General features: G+C 33.9%; 1 protein-coding gene across 7 annotated transcripts in view; it reads right to left on the bottom strand.

The window, feature by feature from the left end:
- RIMS1 (regulating synaptic membrane exocytosis 1) overlaps positions 1-25,513 on the bottom strand; it is a 717,070-nt gene that overhangs the window by 212,512 nt on the left and 479,045 nt on the right. For all 7 annotated transcript variants that reach the window (XM_072642596.1, XM_072642598.1, XM_072642588.1 and 4 more), the window contains 10 exons: positions 25,088-25,155; positions 24,372-24,482; positions 21,668-21,767; positions 17,990-18,113; positions 14,465-14,511; positions 12,554-12,666; positions 8,497-8,627; positions 7,628-7,799; positions 7,340-7,493; positions 6,029-6,100 (listed from right to left, as the gene is read on the bottom strand). In XM_072642596.1, the coding sequence (XP_072498697.1) occupies positions 6,029-6,100; positions 7,340-7,493; positions 7,628-7,799; positions 8,497-8,627; positions 12,554-12,666; positions 14,465-14,511; positions 17,990-18,113; positions 21,668-21,767; positions 24,372-24,482; positions 25,088-25,155 (1,092 nt within the window). The remainder of the gene's footprint in view (positions 1-6,028; positions 6,101-7,339; positions 7,494-7,627; positions 7,800-8,496; positions 8,628-12,553; positions 12,667-14,464; positions 14,512-17,989; positions 18,114-21,667; positions 21,768-24,371; positions 24,483-25,087; positions 25,156-25,513) is intronic.

Raw genomic sequence — 25,513 nt, 5'->3', positions numbered from 1 at the left:
GTGTAAAATGCTTACTGAATGGCTAGGAAACTTGATTGTAAGGTTCCTAGTGACTGGATTGGGAGTATCACTTCAGGTATATCAATGAATACTCATAGGCTTCTTTTGTGCTTCTAAAGTGATTCATTATACTTAATTACATTTTTAAAATTGCTATTATCACTTGCATCCACCCAGCTCAATATATGACTGTAAGAACTCTAGATGTCTTCTATAGGAAATAGCCAGACTCTGGCTGATACAGTCTGACTGTGGCTAAAGAAACATACCAAAGCTATGGAATTATAGGGTGAGAACCTCAGAGTAAAATTCCCAATGTTCGAGGCAAAGGAGCCCAGATGGACACCTTCCAAGTCAGAGATTCTACTGATAGTAATTCAAGTGTCTCCAGGTCAGGGGGCTGAAGGTTCTGTGGCATAGTTTCACAAAAGAAATACTGGTTAAGTGATATAAAACTCTACCTAAATGGTATTAAGAGGGAAATCTTCAATTAAGAAATATCCAGCACCTTATAAATATTATACGTTTTCTTACCATCTTTATGAATTAGAAGCGCATAATTTTCAATGTCTCAGGAAAGTAAGTTTAAATATCTATGTATATGTATATCTCTCTGTGTATATCTATATATGTATTCTCTGTTGTAATGGCTAAGGTAGATATGATTAATATGATTTTAAGTGTTGCTGTTATGAAAGTTTTCCTCAAAATCTTGTTTCATGCCAAAAGGACATAGGTTAATAGCTGATGGCGTGTCTACAGGCAAGAAGCACATAATACAGGAAAAAGAAGTTAGTGAGGCAGGTTTTTCCCATTTTAAATAATACTTTATTATCTGTGAAGTAAATGAGAAATAATTTGCTGGACTTTGCTTTCTAACATTTACCTAGTTCTTCAGATTCTGGATCTAGAATAAATACATCATTTGCTTGCATTACTCAGGTACTAAGGCTTCCCACAGGAGTAGATCTAGGTTGTAGAAGCTCAGTCATTTTAGACAGCTGACTAAACAAAATGTAATCTATTCTGAGTCACCATTATGACCATCATGCACGATGTACTTTTTATAATGTACTGATGACCTAGAAGGATATAGAGGTGAGTATTTCTCTTAGACCTTATGTTAAATGACATGAGAAAGATTGTGCTTTCACAACTTTATGGCTCTGTCATTTTCTTAATGTTTCAGTCCTTTATGTACCCTGTTATACTCATAATTGTAGAGTCAAAAGAGACCTCAGAGGCCATGTAGTTCTACCCTCATATTTTACAAATAATTGGAAATTCCATCCAGGGAAGTCAAGTCATTTGAGCAAGGCCACACAGGTAGTAAATGTTAGAGATGAGATTTGAATCCAAGTCTTACAATTCCAGAATTAGTGTTCTTTCCACTATCACACCATGCACTCTTCAGAACCTAATCAATACTCACCCTTTAATTGTAACTTTTGAATCTTTTGCTCCAATCGATTGTCCTGGCCAGAAACCAGACAATCAAACTCTTTAAAGCAGTATAACTTTAGGAGATAAGAAAAATGACAAACTGAAGTTCTAGGAAAGATTTCTATATTTTTTCTACAAAGTACAAATTTTATATTAGCTTTTTTTCCTTTTTCCCTTTTAAAATTCTTCTGTGTTTGCAGATCTGTTTTGGACAACTGAGGTCACCAGAAAATAAAGAGAATACTGGATTTATCTTTCACATGCTTAAAAACTTTTAAATGAACATTGAAAGGACAACATAGATGATCAACCAAATAACTTGTCTTCACATTAGGGTAATGAAAAACATTAATTCATGTATATTGTCTAAAGCTATTTTTTACTCAATGAAAATCTGAGGAGAAAAGGCAAACATTTATTTTCAGATGTGTGTTTGGGGGTGGGGTCAGGTTGAAACCAGGAGCCCTAAACAGCAAACTGAAAGGGGAGAGGGAGGGATTTGGGCAAATATCACAAGCCACTGACCCGAGGATGCCTTTGTCTTCTATGTTTCACCTGTGAACAGGAGTCAGGTGAAGGCTAGTGGGACTATCAGTGAAAATCATAGACGAAAGTCAAAGTCAAGGAAGATACGGTGCTGAGACAATTGTGAAAGTCTTGGGCTTCCAGGGCAGCTGAGTGACATACTAAATAGAGTGCCAGGTCTAAAGTTTGAAGGATTCATGTTCCTGAGTTCAAATCTGGCCTCAAATACTTACTAGCTATTTGACCCTTGGCAAGTCACTTAACTCTGTTTGCCTCAATTTCCTTATCTGTAAAATGATCCGGAGAAGGAAGTGGCTAGCCTCTTCAGCTTCATTGCCAAGAAAACCCCAAATGGAGTCACAAAGAGACTGACACAACTGAAAATAACTGAACAATAAAAATAACATGGACTCCAGGTGTCATGTGGGGTGGAAGTATAATGCCTGTCTAGGGCGGTCCAAAGAAGGGACATCTTCATTACTAGGACCAAAGTCAGCAACTGCAAATAAGAGATTTGCCTGCAAACTAAAATTAGTAGAGAAATGAATGAAAGTTAAAAAGCTGAAGACAGCCCAAGAGCAAGAGCTTCAAGACTTTAGGAAGTTTGGAGAGTTGCATAACACCATGATTCAAGACTACTCTGAAGGACTTATGATGAAAAATGCTATCTATCCCCAGAGAAAAAACTGATAGTATCTGAATGGAGATTGAAGCATACTTTTTTAACTTTATTTTTTCTTGAGTTTTTTTGTCTGTTTTCTTTTACAATATGACTATTACTGATATGTTTTTCATGACTATACATGTATAACCCATATTGAAGTGCTTTGCCTTCTCAATGCAGGGGGGAAGGATGAGAATTTGGAACTCAGAGTGTTAAAAACAAATGTTAAAAATTATTTTTACATGTAACTGGGGAAAAATTAAATATAAACTAAACGCAAAAAATAAGAAAAAAGTTAAGAAGGATGAGAGTCAGTTCAGGGTAGAAAGTTTGGGAAAGGCTTTGGAGAACATAAGGGAGGCTCTTTCAATTCCTGGGATCAGGACAATCAAATGCTTCCTTAAATCATTTGAAACAAAGTCTGAGATTAGAAATAAAATAAAATCTCCTTGTAGGCAGCTAGCTTTCGAGTAGGCAGTATGGTTGAATAGGAAGAACATTAGAGGACCTGAATTCAAATCCAATTCCTTTAAATTACTAGTGTGAGCCTTACTTTTCTAAGCCTCAGTTTACTCATCTATAAATTGAGGGATATGGAAGTGATAAATGAGCATGTGATACTTGGTCAGGTACTAACTTTACACTTATATAGTATAAGGAGTGTCACTACTCTCTTCTGGCTTGCCTCCTACCTATCTGAAAACCCCTTCTTAGTATCCTTTTCAGGCTCATTATCTATACTATACTCCCTTCCTATGTGTTTTCACTAAGATGCTGTGCTAGGCCCTTTTATCTTCTTCTGCACTGTCTTTTGATGACCTCATCAGCCCCCATCGCTCTAACTGTCATTACTGTGCAGATGACTCTCAGATCTATATATCTAGCATCAGTTTTCCTATAGCTTTAGTCTCAAAATATCAATCATTTCACATTAGTCCTAGAGACTTCTTTAATTCAACATGTCAAAAATTGAACAAAAAAATCATATTTTCAGACATCAAAAGGACTAAAGAACTTCCCCAAATAGGCACAAAATACATACAAATAGGTGGTACCTCAGTGGAAGGAGGTTGGCAGCCCCTAATTATCTCATTCTGTTATGGAGTAGTAGAGAAAGTGCTTCTCTTCAAGTTTGGGAGAGCTAGGCTTAAGTCTTCCTTTAGATACATACTTGATGTATGACCCTGGACAAGTTAGGTAGCCTCTTCATGCCCTAGGCTGTTCTCTAAGACTATATCTTGCAGAAAATGTATCTATCAATCTGTCTTTAGAAAAAGTTCTTTACTGGGAGCTCAGCTCACCAATTACAGTTCCTGTATCTATACATAATTAATACTGAACCAATCAAGGGAGAAATGGCAAATTAATATCTTTAATGGTTTTCTATGCCTGCACCTTAGCAAACACCTTTTTAAAATGGAAGGGGGTAGAAGCATTTATTTCTCATCAGTGGAGTTACATAACATATTTGGATGTAATACAGGATCAATTTGTCTGATATTAGGCTAGAAACTCTTTAAAAGGCTGACTCAGTCCTTTTCCAGTGTTTCTGCTTTGAGTTATACCCAGTCTTGTTCCAAGTTTTCACATGAATCCTTCATGTAATGGAATAATTTTGTGTCTGTTTATTTGAAAGTAAACTTTTGATACTGAAAGTATTATGGGCAGACAGGGTGAGGGAGTTGTCAAAGAACTGACATCATAATGGTAGAATCATCAAGGATAAGATACATTTCTTCTTATACAGTATTCCAAAAAGTCTCACGTTAGTTTCTTAGAAGACATCTTCTACAAGCTTTCCATATACAAGAAGAAGGTCTTCCTAAGGTAGAATTTCATCTGACTGTATAAGGACAACTTTAAGATTGACCAAAAACCACGGTCTTTGGTAGAAAACCATTGTTAGATTGGATTTAACTATTATCATCATTACAATGAAAAAATTTAAGAATTACATATGGACACAGCATGGCACAGAAGAAAAAGAATTCTGACTGGAGGTACAGAACCTTGTGCTGTCTCCCCCATGAAAATGTGGGCCCCTTGAGAACAGTGATCATCTTACCCTTCTTTGAATACCCAGCTCTTAGTAAATAAGTGATTAATAAATGCTCTTACATTCCATTCTGTACCATGTGATCTCTAAGCTCCCTTCCAACCAAGAAATTCTCCAGTTCTAATCTCTTCCAAATTTGCAGGTAGGTATTACGGTGCAGTGGAAAGAACATTGATCTGGGGTCAAAGGACTTGTGTTTAGTTCCCAGCTCTGACCTGTGTGACCTTGGGCAATTCCAGGTTAAAATAAGGAAGCTGGAATAGATGACCTCTTGGCTCCTTTAAGGCTCTGACTCTATGACACTAGATTCTTATTCCCTTTTGTACAGAAAAATTACATGTTTGTCATAAGTGTAACCAGATAATTATTAACCCTGGTGGAATTCATTTATAGTTTGCATCTTGGTAGGTAGAACTATCTAGAAACAATTTTCAAGCTAAGGATGCATTCCTTCTCTGAACTTAAATGAATTAAGAGGAAATAACATGCTAATAACAATAACAATATTAATAATGCCTTAGAAAAAATATTAGCTGACTCATCTTACTTAACATGTATTCAAACATTTAAAAAAATCAACTTCATGTTTAACATAATTATTTTCTACTTAAAAATGAAGTCCATGGAATCTTACCCAAGCGATGGAACATTAGAAACTATTCTTTCCTCTAACTTTTTACCTTTAACTTTTAGACACTAATTTTACCTCTAACTTTTATTACCAAAAAGCCATATCTTTTTTTAAAGTATTGTGACAATACAACGACATAAATCATTTTACATTGATTCTAAGATTTAAAAATATGTTGACAAAGTGAATGCTGGTGCACTTTTCTACTTTTTAAAGAAATCTACACACGCAGGGTAGTGATAATGAATGCGTCACATAGGTATAAAAGATATAGCCATGCCACATGCAGTCTTAATACTACCATGCATATTTTTCAGTATATTCCATGGAAGGCTGTATTACATTCAGAAGCCTAGGAAAGAAAAATCATAAAAATGCCATACAAAACACATGAGAATGAACTATATTCTTTGAGATAAAATTCATCTTTTTCATTTATGCTTAGAGCATTGTGAAGTAATTTAACTGGCCTCACTCATCTCATTTCTAGGCAATAAACTGATGGAAGTGAATAAATGGAAATGTTAATTACTAAATGTCCGTCCATTTTCAACTGCCTAGGTAATTTAGAAGAAAAGTCACCATGGAATAACTAATACTGATTTTACTAGAATACTATATCTCCAAATCAGCGTTAGGGAGGATCCTGAGTTATCAGGAGAAGAAGCCAAAGCACAAAGAAGCAGGGACATGCTCTGCACCCACGCACCTGGAGGAACTACTCCAATACCATCATCAACCTCATAATCTGAGATGTCACTATCAATGATTCGCTGAGATCCTGCATAATAGTAAGGCAAATACATACCTATGTATCTGGTTGACTTGCAAAATATAAAAGAAATGATCATTTTTTTATCCAATGACATTGCTATGGAAGCATTTAGAACAACAAAGGATACATATTTGTATGATTCATAATCTGGTGCCAAGTCACACTCAAGTCTTAGTGCTTACGCAAATGACACCCCGAGGGATGTCATGAGATTTTAGATATTCTTGTGATCAAATAGTAGGGAGGTCGACAAAGGGATTTCTTTGAGAATGGTTCAGATGATAGATAGAATGCTGGAGTCAGAAATAACTTATTTCAAATCCTGTCTTTCACATATATTAGTCATACTACCTTACAGAAGTTGCTTAGTTTCCCTCAAGCTCAATTTTCTCCTCCATAAAATGGGAGCAATAACATGATTTATTTCACAGGTTTGTTACCAAGTTTACATGAGATAACATATATAAAGTATATGAACCATTATTGTTAAAATTGGTAACAATTCATGTATTCATGCACATAAATCAAAGATGGGCATTATTGATCTACTTAAAACAAAATTATTCCCTTAAAGTCTCTCACATTTTCCCACACATTTTCTAAGCTAATCTTACTTTTAAAAAATAACTCAAATACCTAAAACTTTATTATTGTTGAATGTACTTTTCAAGTGATATATTGAGATTTGTATATAATATAATATATAATATATATAATCTGTGTATTATATATATACTACATAATATATAATCTGTCAATAACATAATCTGCATATAATAACTAAAGTTATAAAAAATAAATGTATGATTATAAAAAACCCACACAATTAAGGGCCTGCCATATAACCAGTACAATGCACAATATAACATTATTCAATTTTAAATTTAAAAAAATCCTGATACTACTTAATTCTCACAGGTGTAAAATTTGTTTGGCATGATTAAATGAGCTCCACATTAAGTATCCATATAAAGATGTATATGAATAATAGATAGACAGATAAATAGATATATTGTAGTTAGAAAGACAGATAATAAAATCACTTGGGGAATCGGTACATAATTGCATTCTAACCTTAATTGTATAACTTGGCAATTCTTTCTAATACTGTTATCTCTTTTAAAATTCCAGAAACAAAAACCTGTTCTTATAGTTACAACTGACTTCCCTCAGAATCATTTCACCATTGCTGACCTATAGCCAATATTTCTGCTAAATGATAACATCCAAATATCTCAAGCTTACTTTGCAGTTTTTTGCTAGAGCTTTCTCCATGAATGTGTCTCCTTGGCATGAAAGGTGATGGCTGAGGCAGAGGTAGCGAAGATTCATCGTGTGTCTGCAGTTTATACCAATGTGGTTCATCATCTAGCAGGGCTGTCTCCAGCTCTATGAGGATCTAGAGAAACATTTTTCAAGGTAAATTAGGAAGCAGTCCCAATATTAACTGTCAAATGAACACATTTTACATTCAGAAATACTTTGTTTAGCATTTAAAAGGCAAAGCACTCAAATCTTCAAAGCATACATCACCTCTCCAAGAAATTCACTTTCTTCTTCTTGTACTCTTGGTTGATCCCACACAGTTATTTCTAACATTCGTTCTCTAAAATCTCTACGGTGCACATGCGAATAGAGAAATGTTTGGTTCCATTTTGGGTCTAGGACTTTCTTTACTGTTTTGGTCCTCCTTTTACTTTTATCACTGAAAAATAAACATCCTTATAAATTTTCCCAATTAAACCCTTACCTTTTAATAAAATGAAATGTATTTTCTCTCTCTCCCATCCCTCACACCAATTATGGAGGAAAAAAAAGGAAACTAAAAACAATTTCCTTGTAACAAATACACATAATTTAGCAAAACAAATTCCTTCATTGGTCATATCTATTGCTCCAAAAAATGTATCTCATTCTGCACCCTGAATATATTACTTCTTTGTCAGGAGGTAGATATTATGCTTATAAATTATAAAGGAAAAGAGGCATATGGTGCTGTCTACTGTATCTGTACATGATACAATTATAATTTCCAATGTTGTTTATATAAATTGCCTGCATCTTGAGAGAGTTAAGTACTTTCTTAGAAACTGTGATATTCTAATTCAACTCTAATTATGCAAGAGCTATGCAATACAATTTTTTTTATTATACCTGTGTTCTAACTATTTTACCAATATAAAGGTCTGAGAAATTAAAATTTTGATTAAATTAAATCATATGAGTACATTGAAACTAGAAAACATCATGGAAACACACAATTTAGAAGAACCATGGAGAAGTCATCTTCTTTATCAAATTGATCATTATCTCACCTATGTTTTAAAAGTTTTAGAAAAAGAGGTATTTTGTTTTCCCTAAATAAAATTCTAGAATGCTTTCTCCCACAAAAGAATCACTACCTTCTATCTGGAAGGAAATACATTTTCACATAGGGATTCCTGGGTCGTCCATCCATTCGAGGGGGCAGATCTCTTGCCTGAAGAACATTTACAATAAGTTGATGTCCAACTTTGTCATACCACAGCTTCACCTATGAGATAATCAGAAAGGCATTAAAGATTAAAATCCAATGATAAACTAGTATTAGTACAAAGTGAAGGCAAAACTGAAAATCAAAATTACTACTTAATACAATGACTATAGTAAGCATTTAATAAATACTTTTTGATTGATTTTTCTGGAAGTGAGTCAAGGAATTTCTCAATAAATAATTCCCTGAACACTAAAATCTACATGTTAAGAAAGATATGCTATCTGGGCAAAATAAAACTGGGTATTTTTAGTTTTCACCTTAAACCTAAAAAAAAAAGTTCTTACTCCTGGCCTTCTTAAGAGTGTTATTTCTTCAGATATATGCTTTTACCTTTCATTAGTACCCCAAAAAGTGTTTTCTAAAATTCTGTTTTATTGTTTTGAGTGTTGAAAATCCTATTTGTGGTGTAGAGAAGTTAAAAAAAAGTTAAGCCAAGGTGTTGATGACAACATAGGGTCAAAAAGAAATTGATCAGTAATAAAATGTGGAATGTTGTTAGCCTCAGAGCTCATGTGGATTTTTTCTCTTCAAAATTTAGATGTAGAAGTGTCAATGGACCTTGAGGATCCAGAAGGAAAAGAGCAATCAGAAAAACATAAATTAATACTGAGAAATCCAATATATCTCCACATGGGGATTATAATTCTCTGCCAATTATACAAAAAGGTGACAAATATTTGGCAATCATAGGGAATACATGAGAAGCAAAATTCAACCTTCATAAATCTCCATCTCTCCTCCCCTATGATCTTTTATAGAATATTAGCTCCTGGAGTGGAGACTTTTATTTTTATTTGTGTCTCTAGTACCTAGGACAGTACCTGGTATCTAGTAAGTACTTGAAAAATGCTTGTACACTGATCACCAATCACTATTTTTTAAACAAATGAGTCAAAGTGAGTGCAAGTGATGTAAAGTGATTTGCCCAAAGTCATTCTGGAATTAAGTAGATGAGCTGGAAGATGAATCCAAGTTTTAAGATTTCAGAATCAGGACTTTCCACTGTATCTCAATTTTTATGCTTGTGGAATGTTTCTCCTTCTTTGGATAAGATTTATTGTGCATTTAGTTCCATGTAAACATGATGCTTGGCAAAAATATGTAATTTTACATTGATAGAATGTAGTGGGATTTTTGTGATATTACAGTGAAGTTTGGTTGCATTACTTACTGGGAGGCCTTCTAACTTTAAAGCCCTATCATTCTTTGAACTGCTTTGCTGGAAAATCACCTGCATGTAGGTACTGGTATGTAGGATGTGTTTTTACATGCTTTATATATTTTTATACTAAGTCGACTAAGCTCTATGTAGGCAGGTATATTGGTTTTCTTGTAAATCAACAGTCACTCAATTGACGAGTATTTACTAAGCACCTATTATATGCTGGAAACTGCTAAACTCTGGAGATACAAGGAAAAGTTAAAGATAGTCCCTGATCCTAAGAAGCTCACAGTCTAATGGGGGAGATCTCACATAAACAACTATGTGGGCAGAAAATATTAGTTGGCACTTGAAGGAAGTCAGGAATCCATGAGGTAGAAATAAGGAAGGAGAGAATTCCAGGCATAGAGGAAAGGCAATAAAATTGCAGTGAGTCAGAAGTCAGTTTATTCATATACATGCATGTATATACACGTACATATATGTATATAATACACATATGCATATATGTATATACACATATACATATGTGTGTATGTGTGTGTGTGTGTGTGTGTGTGTGTGTGTGTGTTGGTTAAGAGTCCTTTATGTGCAGACATTATGCTAAGCTCTGGGATATAAAGAAAGGCAAAAGAGAATTCCCGCATTCAAGAAGCTCACTTTCTAATGGCAGAAGATAATGCATTAAAAGAAACTGAAACTCTGCGGAAGTAGAGGGGAGGAAGGGTACCTGGCATGAAGCAGGAAAGTGCATGATCATGTCCAGGAGTGCAACTGGACAGGAATTTATAAGATGACTGCCATGGGACTTCTCCTTAAATTGTAGGAAGAGACAGATTGTCTTATGTAAGAAAAAGTAAGGAGGTAAGTGTCCCTTGATGGTAGAGAACACAGGTATGAATAAGGTGTATGAAAACTGGAAAGGTAAAAGAGGAGTAGGTTATAAAGGGTTTTACAAGGCAAACAGAGGATTTTTATATTTAATCTTGGAGATGATGGGGAGTCACTAGAGTTTATTAAATAAACTGGGGTGAAATAGTCAGACTTACACTCTAGGAAATTTAGAGGAGAGTCTGGGGGAAAAAGATAATGAGTTCAATTTGGAACATTTAAAATGAGACATCATTTTATGAGACATCCAGATGGAGATGTCCAATAGGCAGTAGGAGAAGTGGGCATGCAGGTCAGGAGCAAGGGTAGATTTAAGAATTATTAGCATAGAGATGACAAATAAATCAATAGGAACTGATAAAATCACCAAGAAAAATAATATAGAAGGAGAAGAAAAGGGCCTAGGACAGAACCCTGGGAGATTCATACAATTAGTAGTATGACTTGGATGAATATTCAGTAAAGCAGATTGAGGAGTGGTTAAATAGGTAGAAGAAACAGGATAGAGTTGTGTCACTGACAACTAGAATCTATCAAGGTAAAAAGAGTGATGGATGGTGTTAAAAGATGCTTAGAGGCCAAGGAGGATAAGGATCGTGAAGAGTCCATTAGGCTAAGCAATTAAAAATGGTAGCAGTAGAAGAAGTAGTAATGGTGGTGGTGGTGAGAGTGGTAGTAGTAGTAGTAGTAGTAGTAGTGGTAGTGGTGGTAGTAGTGGTGGTAGTAGTAGTAGTAGTAGTAGTAGTAGTAGTAATAGTAGTAGTAGCAGTAGCAGCAGCAGCAGCAGCAGCAGCAGTAGTAGCCGTAATGGTTTCCATTTATATAGCTCTTACTAGATGCTAGACACTGGTAAGCAGTTTATAGTTATTATTTCATTTGATCTTCACAACAACCTTGAGAGGTAAGTTCTGTTATTATCCTCATTTTACAGATGAAGAAACTGAGGCAAACTGTTTTTTTAAATGACTTGCCCAGGACTATACAGCTAGTAAGTGTGTGAAACCAGATTTAAACTCAAGTCTTCCTAATTCCAGGCCACATGCTCTGTTGTCTGCACCACCTAGCTGCCCTCAAAAAGCCATTGGTAACTTTGGGAAAAAGGAACTCCATAGGGATGATAAGATCAAAAGCCAGACTGTAGAAAGCTAAGAAGAGAGGGAGAGGAGTTTAGGTATAGATCATAGAAGGACATCTTGAGAAATTTTGGCCCCCCTCAAAAAGGGAGGACAGATATGAAAAAAAAATCAAGGATTACTCAATAATTGGGAAAATAACCAAGCATGTTATGGTATATTAACTATAATGGAAACCTATTGTTTTAAAAGAAAGTATAAAGGGCAAGGTTTCAGAGAAAACTAGAAACACTGGTTTGAACTGATAGATACTGAAGTAAACCAGAAAAATTAATATTCTCCCTCCTCCCTTCTCTCTCTCTCTCTCTCTCTCTCTCTCTCTCTCTCTCTCTCTCTCTCTCCCCACACACATGCACACACACACACATATATTGTCATACACAATGACAATATTGTAAAGACAAATAGCCTGGAGAAACTCAGGAACTTTGACCAGCGCAATGACCAATCATAATTACAAAGGAAAAATGAAACATATACCTACCACCTGATAGAGAATTGAAGGACTCAGAGTACAGACTGAGATATTTTTTTTTATGTGACCAATATGGCAATTAGTTTTACTTAATTATACGTGTTTTCAAAAGGGTTTTTGTCTTTCTCAATTTGGGATGATTGAGAGGGACAAAAAGGAGATTTTAAGTTTGAATAAAGAAGAAAATTTAACTAAAAACAATTAAAAGTGATGAGAATGATGAACTTTCTCCAACATTATCAGGAAGAAAACAAGTACTTACAGAAAGTTGGCCTGGTAGGACCTGCGGGGCATCTTTTAATGCTCCAGGACTAGTTGGAGAAATAACAGAAATGGAAGGTCTTTCCATCTTTTGAGATTCAAAAGAACTTGAACCTGAAATAAGTGAAAAAATGCAAAAGATAATTCTGTCAAATTATGGGCAAATAAGGTTATAATGAATACTTTTTTTCTAAAACACTCAAGTCATGTATTATAACTTGATAATGAAAAACTATCTAAAACTATGAAGAGATTCTTATTATGAAATTCCTAGTGAGGACTTTAAGTGACTAATGACCATTTTCAAGATGGAGTGGTATATTTAAAATGTAAGAAATAGGTTCAGCATTCACTTTGAGTTACCAGACTCTAAATACATTTACCATTCTGAATGTTTACTTACATGAAATAGGACCTAGGGGAATGACAAGTGCAAGTGAGGGTGGGGGTGGATGCAATTAATGACCATGAAGGTGTTCATTCAATCACATTGGTAGGGTGACTAGATTTGAGTTACCCTCATTGTAAAATTGTAATAAATTTGATAGAAAACAATTCCTGATCAGCAACTAATCTTTGATTTATTTATCTTTTTTCTTAGTTTTACCCAATTTCTTAGTACAGAGACTACAAAATAAAGTTCTAAAATCTAAAAGAAGATTCTGGACTCTATTATACTCTGTGGTTTAAATATCAACCAAGGCTTTTTGAATGCAATTCAAAGTCTCAAGTTAATCTTCATTTGGGCTTTGTTCATATTTTCTTATACACTATATGCCTCAGAAGCAAGATGAGTAGCTAATTAAAAATGTTTCCCCCTTACAGCTATTTAGTACATAGGGTAGAGTGGCTTAGAAATTGTAAGGGAAAACAATTCACAAATTTAAATATATTCACAATCGCACTGAACATAATGCCACATAACTTGATTACACACTTTTCAAGCCCATGCTTCACAGCTTAAATGCTTAAGAAATGTGAAAACCCTTTAGTAGTATCTTTAATCATGGTGTGGGTGATGAAATATGGCTCATTATTACTAGCATGAGAATCTGAATGGAATATTACTCTTATTATCATGAAATAGGATTATTGGTAAATAGGTACCTCATTACAATTTTGTCATCGGGGTCTATGCTATGGAATGATCAAATGGATGCAAATTTCTAATAAGGGACACTCATTCCTTACTTTTTTTTCTTTTTGTCATTCACAAATACATTTATTTAATAAGTACTTATTGATCATCTTCCATGTTCAAGATACTCTGCAATGGATGATAGGATATAAAGATGAATAGGAGATGAATTCTGACAAAATGAAATCCTTTTCTCCAATACAGTCACTAAAATAATATGGTTTGACAGGGGAGGGTAGTGTGGTTTTCTGCCTTATATGGAAGAGTTACTTGAAGTCATGCAATTTTTTAGTGCTCTAGTTGCCAGTATTAATTGATAGAGGGAGCTTCCTCAACTGGAACAATTTTATGACAGGGAAAACCTAGTCTCCACTCCTATCACTATGAAAAAATAATGCTCCCGTGCTAGACATCAGATCCTACGATGGTATCTTTTAGGAAAATATCATTGTCATTGAAGTAATATGCCTATAACCATAGACAGTGGTGAGAAATGGTGCCACAAAATGTAAATAAGTAGATATTCATTGGGTCCAATGATTTACATGGTTCTCTATATCCCCGACACATTCAATGTCCGTATTTGTTGCCACCTTTAGTCACGACTTATAGGCCTCTACTTGCCTATGCTCTAGTTTCCTTGAGGCAACTATCCGTTCTCTTGTGCACAATGATTAAGGGAGGAGTAATAAATGACTTCAGAAGATATTACTTTAAAAACAGAAAGAATCATTTTAGATGAATGAATTAATCAAAAGAAGTCTTCATACTCACTAGACTCTAATGGAGGATGGGAGCTCTCGGGTATCCTTGGAATATCACTACAAAGAAACAGTACGTATTTTTAAAATCAGCCAGATTCAGACCATGAATCTTTCTGAAGGTCTCATAGCTACATTTGATTTCAATGTGATGGCATAATCCTTTTGAGATTTAAAAAGGAGTGGCAATGGAACAGTTACTGTAAAGGCAGCTACTAATGTGCATGAATGTTACACACTAGACAAAATTGCATTTCCCAAAGACCTCAAAGATCAAAATAAAACTTTTTTTTTTACAATGACAACAATCACATTAATATTGTGGCTAAATTTGCCACAATATTTTTACTACCAAAACAATAGGTTTTGGAAACAAGAAATGTTCAAGTACTGCTAACACTAATGTTTCACTCTAAGAAGATAAATCAGAATGACACAAATTATGCAACTCACTAGTAGGCTTTACAAACACATCTGAAAGAGTTTATTGAATGAAACTGATGGAAAATATCTTTAAAATAATAAAAAAAGAAAGTGCAGATGATGTGGGCAAAGTTAAGCCTGAAAATGATGAGGTGCTTTGGAAATTAAAATCAAGCTTGCAACGTAAAAAGCTAAAAAATTACACATATGCCTTATATAGAGAGAACTCTATATATGAAGTATACCTAAATATACTATTGCATGGCTATTTACCACATAATGAGAAAGTAGCATTCAATCCATGGGAAAATTCTACATATCTCAATATGATGTCATTGCTGAGATAGTAGTTTTTGACATGTCTAATGTCTACAACCTACAGAAACCCTGAACAACCCTGACCTAGGCACTCCACTGTGTATAACTGTGACTTGTATTTTGTTTTATAAAAAGATTATTATCAATTTAACCAAGGAAGCAATGCTATAGGGAGAGGACAGAAGATCACATATTGACATGACAAATCGAAACAGATTGGAATTTGGACCTGGAAAGATAATCCTTAGTGGACTATTAAAAACAAAACAAAACAAAAAAAAAACAAAAAACTAACCACTTACCTAGAATCAACCTCAGCACAATGAATTCACAAGGAAGGAATATGATGGACCAGCCCTTACATTCTGACATTAGATCAATATGTTAAAAGGGATGCAAGAATACTGTGGTGTGGCAAAAGTGGAATATTTTGATTCAATTATAATGACTTTTTTTCTTAAGCTCTGCCCTTGATGGAATGAAAACAAATTATATCTCCTACATGAAGTTCCTACAGAATAATTCTGTGGTTCAATCAATATTTTAAATCTTTGATGAATCACAGAATCTTGCTAATTCAAATGAGGTAGGGGTCACCTCAAAGAACAGTACTCTATAAAATTGTTACTTGAGTCTTTGGAAAATTTTAATTTGAATAGCAATGTTGAAGAATGTAACCTGGACCACAGAATCCTATTATGAGCTTGGAATTTATTAAGGGGAGTGGGACAGGATATCAAAATGCTTTATTTTTATTTAGTAGGGATTTTACAAGTAGATCTTTTCAAAAAATGTGCCTTATGATTGTTTCTCATCTAATACTTCCAGATAAGATGGGTTTGCATGGTAGATATTGCCAATGTATTGAGTTTTATACTATCAGACTATTCTGATAATATTAATCAAAAGATGTACTTGGATTTATTCTCAGAGACATTCTTTAATAAGGATCTGATAACAGTATCCGATGAAATAATTATCTATTGCTATAAGGTCATTAGCAGTTTGTCACTGAACTATCATTAAACTATGAATAAGGGTCTTCTTCTAACACTTCGGTAATTTCTTCTTTAGGTAAAAAATGAAGATACCTTTAGGAAGATATCTATTTCCATACATTCTTTTAATTTTATATTTTTAACAGGTGATTTTTGATGTAGTTCCTGATTTTTGTTTTGTCTATAGTTCCTTTCTTAATTTTAGTTATACCAGCTTTACAACATTACAATCTGCTTTGTCTTTTATGATTGTAAATAGCCAACAATCAATAATACTTTAGATATATTCTTTCAGTAGCCCTGATCATCTGAATGCATTTTGGCAATAGCTTTGCCATATAATTCCTTCATGTTTTATTTCTATGTTTACAGACCCTCTTCAAGAATTACTTACCTCGTTCCCAGCCCCATATTTGCCTCAGCTCAAGAATACATGTAATATAAAACTAATATAAATTATATATTAATAATATGCTAGAAATCTGGATAGATAGAAAGCATGATACTATTACAAAATTCCTTATTGTTGTACTCTGTATAGTCATCATTTAAATTTTGGTTTCTAAACAGGTCTTCATTTTATTTTTAAAAATTTCCATTTTCATTTAAAGAAAACTAGCAGAAGTATGCTGTAGAAATATTGATCATAGATAATAGAATTCAATTCTATGAAAATTTAAAATAATAATGTTTTTACATGTGTGTTTTATGAGTATAAATACCCATGAAGAGGATCAGAATTTAATCTATATATGTATTTTTTCTACAAAGTTGTGGGCTGTAGCCCAACAATAACAGAGTTGAAAACGTAAAGAAAATGTTTCTCCATTAATGTGTTCAAATATTAATTAAATTGTAATCAACAGCTTCAAAATGTCATCTCAAGATGTAGATGGTGAAGAGGAATATTCATTCTAAACTGTGGAGTCATACTTAGCTTAAGCAAAAAGGTAAAGGGTGGGGCCAAGTATTGCATTTATGTACTTCTCTGGGACACATTTCATATTAATAGAGAATAAAAATGTGCTATAATTCAGAACAAGCCTAAATATGTGTAAATTTGGACACTCAAAATTAAATTATTTCATTTTTTCTGAGTAGAATGTAAGATCCTTAAGGGCATGAACTATTTTCATCTTTGTCTTTGTATCCTCAGTACCTAGTTCAGTGTCTGGTACACAGTAGACACTTAAAATGCTTGTTAAACTGCTGAAGTTAATTGAATTATAGTCTTTCTTTTTATAAAGATTTAAAATATTGAAATTTTAAAAATCAACAGTTTGTTATTTATAAAATCATCTACCTTTAAATGAACTCTATACTCAATCCACATGTAAAAATATAGAATAAAGTACTCTTTTCTTGTAGTCTATAAACTATTACATTAAAATGGTTGTCATAGAATTAGGCTAGAATTGATAAATTTCAGTTTCCATAGTAAGAAGAATTAATGGCTGCCCCCTTTCTCTACTAACACAAATCATAGAATTTGAATTACTAGAAATCAATAGTGTGCCTTGATTCAGAAATGGATTTCATTCTTATTACATAAATAAAAGCTTATCATATTCTGTGACATTTAGCCTTATCAGAACTTAAATCCTCTAAAAGGTAGTGAAGAAAATTCAGTATACAGATCTAAAAAGTTGTGTTTTTTTTTTAATCCAGTGTATGTGCCCATATTTGAAGAAAATGACATCCACATAACAGGTATTATATGAATGTATAAACTTCCTTTTAAAACCCTGTTAATACATGTAATTTACTAAACTTAAGAAGCAAGTTTTTTTTAGCCTTACCCAATAGGCCTTGAAACAATAATTTCAACTTGAGGTTCTGATTTTGATTCTAAAATAATGTTGTACACTTCTTCATTTGTAGCTCCAGGCAGGGGTTTACCATTCCATTCTAGAACTTCATCCCCTTGAATTTAAAAAAAAGGGTATTTTTTTACCTTATGATTTTTCTTTTATGTTTTCTTTTCTGTCTTTTAAAATGTTTTAAACAAAGAATGCAAAACATATACAAATATATTTTAGTTATCTAAGCTCCACTAACCAAAAGCAAAGTCTCACACCATGGAAACTGGTTAAACTGAATTTCCAAGTCTTTAATAATTTATTTAGGTATGTATTTTGCAATCTCCTTCAAACAATATGGTACATGATGTTTTTTATATATATTTTAAGATGAATCAGTAACAAACAAAACAATCGCCTTGTGCTAGGGGATGAAATTAGCAGATTCCAACTGGAAGGTATCTGTTAGGCAGCAAGCATCACAACCTCTGGGTAAGGGTACATTTACTACTAGGCTCTTACATACAAATCCTAGTTTTTTTTTTCTTTTCTTTTTTTTTACAACAACAGCAAGTAATAGTGGTGAGTGTCACTTTTCTGGTTCTAAGATGCTATATAGTCTTCGCCAGATGCACAAAAGAATAAAGATGAGTGAAAAGATTTCAAGGCCACAAACATAGTTTAACCTAGGTAGCTATGGCAAGATAACAAAGCAAGCGGATGTAAAACTGTTGCATGAGGGTTAACCCATTTCCAGATGTTCAAAGTACATAATTTTACATATAACTTTGTTAGAATTAAATTACAAAAATAAAATGCTTCATAAAAGTAATTTTGAAGAAAAATCAATATAAATCAACATAAAGACTGGGAAATATTTTTATTAAGAATCAAGTATGGAGTTCTCAACTTTGGAATACAATTTTAAAAGATTTATTTAATATACTCTTGAGAGTTAATGAATTTTTCTCCTAAATGAAAAGTGCAAGTAAGTCAGGAGGCACTTAAAAGTACATTACAAAGAATCAGTACAATCTTTCATTTAAAAAAAAATCTGGATAAGTACACATTTGAATTTTTTAGATTTAAATGAGCTCTCCCCCAAGTGGTAAGAACAAACACTGACTTTTCTATAATGGATGCCAATTTTGGTTCATTGATTCATCATAGTGTCATCTAGGCCTCAAAGAAATCAGAAGTCAACTTACATTCTAAAAGGATAGTGATGCTCTTATAAACTCTGGAACTTTAATTAAAAAGTATTATGCTGTTTCTGTTTGATGAAACCATTTTATTTTACTTCGTATTAATGAAGAAATTGCTGCATCTGAATAAATAACTGCATATGATAGTTCTGCAGATTGGACTTTATGTGTACCCTTTGTTGAGAGAACCTGATATGTAAAACTATATCAGGAATTAATTGGTAATGTAGCAAAATAATCCTTTCCTTTACAAAAGGCTCATTGAAAATTCCCTTTAAGTACAAGCTCCCTTAGTGAATTTCATTGATCATTTGCATTAACTACTTAATCGGGGAACAGAAAGTAGTAAAAAGGGTAGAAGCAACCAATGATCATAGATTACTATGAATAAAATAAATCAGGTAAAACATTACTGAGATAAAAACATCATTGAAATTGTGAAGTGGAAGGCATAATCCATTTTTAAATGTATTGTATTCGTATGTGTCTTTCTTCCACAACGGAAACCATGACAGACTGGGTAAAGCACTGGCCTTGGAGCCAGGAAGACCTGAAGGAAGTCTTGCCTCTTAAATACATACTAAGTGTTTGACCTTGGGTTAAGTCATGGAACCTTCAGTTAGGCAAATCTTTAAGCCTATAAATTATAGAAAACTTGCAAACCTGTATTTGTAGAAAGGGTTTTCTCCTCTGGAAGGTCTGTCTAGCAATAAAATGGCATATCAATTTCCTACCCTCCTATCACACACCTCTGTTACAAACAGAAGACTATAGCTAAACTGTTTAGGCATATTAGCATCAGCTTCTACCATTTTAGATTTGTTTTTTTCTGACAAATTGCTGTCAAGGTATTAATGAAGTCTAGAGAATTGCTGGGGAGCTCATATTTAAAAGAAACCTGCAAGATTTCTCCCACAAAGGGAAGGATTTTTTCCCCATGCTGAGGGAAAATCACTGCTTGGTTGATCCATTCTGCAAATTAAGGATTTTGCCATTAGATTTTCACAGACAGGGCACAGCTGTATGTCAGACTTTACTCATTTTGAGGCTGGTATTCCACTCACTAAACTAGCACATGCTCAGCTTGTGGCCCACATATGGGTATTCAAAAATTGATTATCTTCCTTATGCTGCATGTTGCATCATAATTGGTCTCTGAAAAGAGTTGGCATGGAGTCCCAGTACTTCTTCACAAACTAAACAGCAGGTGGAGCAAAATCTCTGATTCTCAGCCTTTTCCTCTGTAATTATTGTGCAACACTTATCCTGCAAAAAGTTTAGAATCATAGATCTGGAGTTGCAAGGAACTTTAGAAACTATCTAGTTCAATTCTCCTCCTTTTAAAAATGAGGAAACTGAGCCACAGGGAAGTTAAATGATTTGATCTTCAGTTGTGTTAGGAAACCATAGGGACCAGTCTTTAAAGACAGCATTCTAGAATATTTTCTAAGCGAACCCAATTGTGAATTTAGAACAAGTCAATGCTCTTTGTTTTTCAGGATGTGACTACTGCCTTTTAATTCTTCATTGCCTCCTTAATTCCATCCCCCCATCAAGAACTCCTCAAAATTTTTAATGCAGGAGAATACAGAAGAAAACAAACTACTCAAAAAAGATGTTGTTCTTTTATCATCTAAAAAAAAGAAAAATAAAAGAAAGGAAAATACCAGTGTGTCAAAGGTAAAGGAAATTTATCTTTGGATTTCAGTTAACATAGACTGTGATTGAATTTCCTAGTTCATTTTACTCTGTGAAATGTAGGAATCAAGGTCATGGAAGCAACATTAACCATGTCCATAAATTTTAAACATCCGAATTTATTGTAACCACATAAACACCAAATCAATCACAATATCCATGTTCTTTTGCGAATACTGCAAAAATGCAAAGGATATATAAAACATCCTTGCAGACCCAAAATAGTCATATCAGGTGCTTGTTAGAAGGTACTTGTACTAGCAAGTTCATAGATATATTATTGTTACATACACAATTATTGTTTCACAACATAAGCAACTTTTAGTGTAGAAAAATTAGAGAATACTGCTTGAACAGTTATTTCAGTTGAGAAAGGAGTCTGAGGAAAATGATTAAGAATTGAGGACATTTTCACATTATTTTAAATCTTAATTGAAACATGCACCAACATTATGAAGTTAGCAACACAATTCAGTTCTTTCATATGAATGACACTTCATAAGAAGAAAATTACTCTTTTCCACAGAATTGCTATTGGTCCACAAGAACTAGGGTGTTGCACACCCTAGAGCATATTTCTGTATCACTGTCACTGGCAGGTGTTAACATATGTAGATTGTCCACTGGCTCACTGAAAAAAAATTATATTTAATTTTTCTTCTACATGATTTGTTCAACATTCAAAGCATTAACAATGAAATAAAAGGAATATGTTTTATCAGGTGTTTTAAAATATGAACAAAAAAAATATATATATATAAAAGTATCTCTTTACCTGCTCTTAGATGTCCTACTACATCTGCTAGGCTACCCTTCTTTACTTTGGTGATGAAGGCACCAAGACGTCCTAAATCAGTCATTTTTCCTCCAACAACCTAGATAATCACAAATTTGTAAGGTTCCGATTCTAATAGTATAGCAATAGAAGCTTATCAGTTAAACTATATTCTATACTAATGTATAACTCACATGAAATTATTTTTAATTAATTAGGTGCTTCAGTGATATGAAATGAAAGTATTATGCTGTTTGATTTTTATCTGGTTTTTAAAATAATTTAAAAAATTATTACTTAAATTAAAAACAACAATAAAAACAACGGTAAGAATTTGGCATTTACTTTCCTCATGAAAAATCACCTTACAACAAAAGGCAGCTCTCTTCATTTGCTTCCTGTAAATCTCTAAGCAAAGCAAGTAGTTTGTACAGTGGAAAATCAACACGCAGATCCTTTAAGCTAGTCAAATAGTAATCATTTAATTTACTTATTTATGGGTCTAGTGAATTTCTTTTAAGCTCATTCTTATAGGATCTATTACTAATTGTATATGCTGATTTTTGTTTCTTCCAGACCTTTGGTTTCTGAAATGTGAAGAGCTCCTAATGAGGAAACTCCTGCACAAATGCTGGTGATATATAATTTGAGAGATTTGCCTGAGTGGGGGGCACTGAGAGATTAAATGACTTGCTAGATCACTCGGTCAGTAGGTATCAGAGGCAAGCCTTGAACCCATCTTCCTGACAGACAGGCCTACCCTACTCTATGCATTACCTTAGACTAGGTGTTTAGTAAACTGTATTGAAAGAATTTTTAAAAACTATCAAGACAGTAATAACTGGTTGATTGGCATGGTGCTGGACTGGAGTCAGGGGTCCAGTTTCCACTTCTGACATATGCTAGCTATGGGACTATGGGCTAGACATTTAACGGCTCAATTCCTTGGGCAACTCCTTGAGACTATAAATATGGTTTTCTTATCATCGTACTAAAAATATATGATAGAAATAGAGCTCAAAATTATATGTTCCTTATTCTATGACTGTTTTCTCTCCACTAAATCTGCTAAATAATTCTTATAGTTACCCGAACCATTAACTAAAAACCACAGTGGTACTCCCCTTACCTCATTTCACAACTCTTTCCTTCCTCAGCACTCCTGGGCCCTTTTCTCCCCTCTTCTGGAGTCTGTCTCTCTGTCTCTATGTCTCTCTGACTCTACCCCACACACCCAAAATTACCTCCCTCACCCAAACACGACCAATAGCCAAGAGGGAAATTTTGGTTATCTAGAATATCTGGAGACTGGACCTCAACCAACCCCCTCTCCCTTCTCTTAAAGCGTATGACAGACCACCTCTGTCCTGACCACAACCAAGGAAGAATGAGCTCTGTGTGCCCAAATACCCTGAAGGTGAAGTCCAGGTGGAATCCTTATCAGGGATGGGGAACCTGCAGCCTGGAGGCCACATGTGCCTTCTAGGTCCTTAAGTGCAGCTTTTAACTGAACCCAAACTTCTGCACCCCTACCCTATCCTAGCTGATCCTTTCTTATATACTCCAACAGCAGTCTCTTTCCCACAATCCTCCCTTCTGCCACCACAGGGTTTTGTGTCTAATAGAGGTCTTTTTCTCCCTAAGTCTTTCTCCAGGTCTTCTCTTTCCTCCCCTCCATCTCCCAATCCTGAGATGAAAATGACTAGTCAGAGCTTTGATCATTATATACCTCACACTAATTTGTCGGTGTTTCTCTATAATACTGCCAAGTGCTTGACATTTTCCCTTATAGATCGTATCACCACATGACAACAAATTTATTTAAATTACATTGTGGTTTTCCTAAATATGGACCTTTTGTATTCTAAATTTGGGAGCAAAAAAGAAATCCTCAAGGATCCAGAAAACCTTTCCCCAGGAAACTAATTGGCAGGGGGTTCTAACTACCAACCCCCAGCAATGAAGGTTAATGGCCAATAAAACAATGATCATAACCTTAATAGCAAACATAATTTATTAGTGTTCATTTTTAAGGAACAACAAACCACATAATTTCAAGAATACTGATTGGTAAGACATGAATCTGATTACTTGCATGGATATAGGCTTTTGAAATTACATTTGACTATATATACATATACACGCATATACATACATGATTTACTTTAAAGATACTGGTCATTTCCTACTGTCATAATCTTAGACATTCGATGACTGAAATTATTGAAAATGACTTCACACCTGCTCCTCAACTAGTAAAGCTTCATGCTTCCCATCCCACCTCCCACAGATGTGACAGAATAGCTGCTAGTTGGAAGGTAAACAGCAACTAAGTGATATTTTCATGTTACCTGGAAGAATTTAATAGAACTGGAAGGTGCACAGTATCCCCTTCATCTAACATTACATAATTTACTATTTCGTGACAAGATACGTTTGCTTGAAAATATTATTTACTTCCTTCATTTTATTGTATTTTCTTAATGCATTCATGTGCTAAAATGAAATGAATTTTAAATTTCCTAGAAGTTTTGATATAAGAAACATGATGGACATACTGTTTCATCATAGAAAACATAATTTAGGAAGGAGGGCAGAATTAAGGAACTTTTTTAAAAATCAAAATTAGTGCCAGAGATAATGGATAACCAAATTTATAATGCAGCTTAGAAGTTTCTTTTAAATCCAATAATAAGATACTTACTTTTAATCCTAATAGTGCACCTGATTCTTTGGGCATGGTTGTTCTCTTGTTAAGAATAACACGTCCAATTAATCGATCACCCTCTTTAGATGGTTGCCACGTTACAGGATGCTATTCAAAGTGGGAATAAAAGAAAATATGGACATATTGATGTATTTTTCACACATGAGGAGAATTAATATACATCGCACAACGTAATTATGACTACCTCAGCTAAAAGAAGTCTAATAGAAATTCTTTATATGAGTGGGATTTGTTTCTAGCTTTATTAAAATTTAATTTACATATTGTTTGCACTAGACATTTATCAAACTCAGTATAATTAATAACATCAGTAACAGAATGACACCTTTGAAATGAAATTAATCTAAATGTGTAAAATCTATTTTCCTGTTTGCTTCAAAAACATTGATTTTTTAAATAATATTTTGGCTTTTAGAGTTCATACAACTAATGGATTAAATGACTAGAGCTAACTACTTAAGGACCATCTTTTACTTTAAAATTGTGAAATACAGAATTTGGTGATAATGGGGTTTTTCAAAATCACATACTTAGTTCCTTAAATTAAGAAAAATTAAATTTCCTAGCTTGCTAAAAGTTTTACAATGAGGCAGAACAATAGAAATATTTATGATATATTACTTAGAGCAAGGGTAATGACCAGTCAGAAATTTAACTGAGGGTTGAAAGGTCCATTTAACTCTGTTGCTTACCGAACTTATAGGAGAAGTCTCCCTACTGGGCCACGTTGTAGGATCCAGCCAGTAATAATCCAAGTCACCTAAAGAACACAAACAAAAAGACATAGCTACTTTCTCAAAATGGAAAAGGCACAACTATGTATTGTTTCTTCAAGGTCAATTATTGCAATTGCCTTAATTACATCCTCTGCTCTGAACTCTAAAACCACAGTAATCCTGAGAATATTGAGATTTAGAAGATACATTGTGTAAAGTGATATTGAAAGTAGAAGAAAATAAATAGACTGTTCCTAAAAATGGATTCATTAACTTGAACTTGGCTTCACTGTTGTGGAATTGCCTCTATTCTATAGTAATTCAAACTCCTTCTCTAATGCTTATATCACCTATGCCATCACTATCATTCTTTAAAATTGTTCTCTTATTTCCAAATGCAAG

The sequence above is a fragment of the Notamacropus eugenii genome, chromosome 2, assembly GCF_028372415.1.
Source record: "Notamacropus eugenii isolate mMacEug1 chromosome 2, mMacEug1.pri_v2, whole genome shotgun sequence".
Taxonomy (NCBI): Eukaryota; Metazoa; Chordata; class Mammalia; order Diprotodontia; family Macropodidae; genus Notamacropus; species Notamacropus eugenii.
This window is presented reverse-complemented; position numbering and strand designations above follow the sequence as displayed.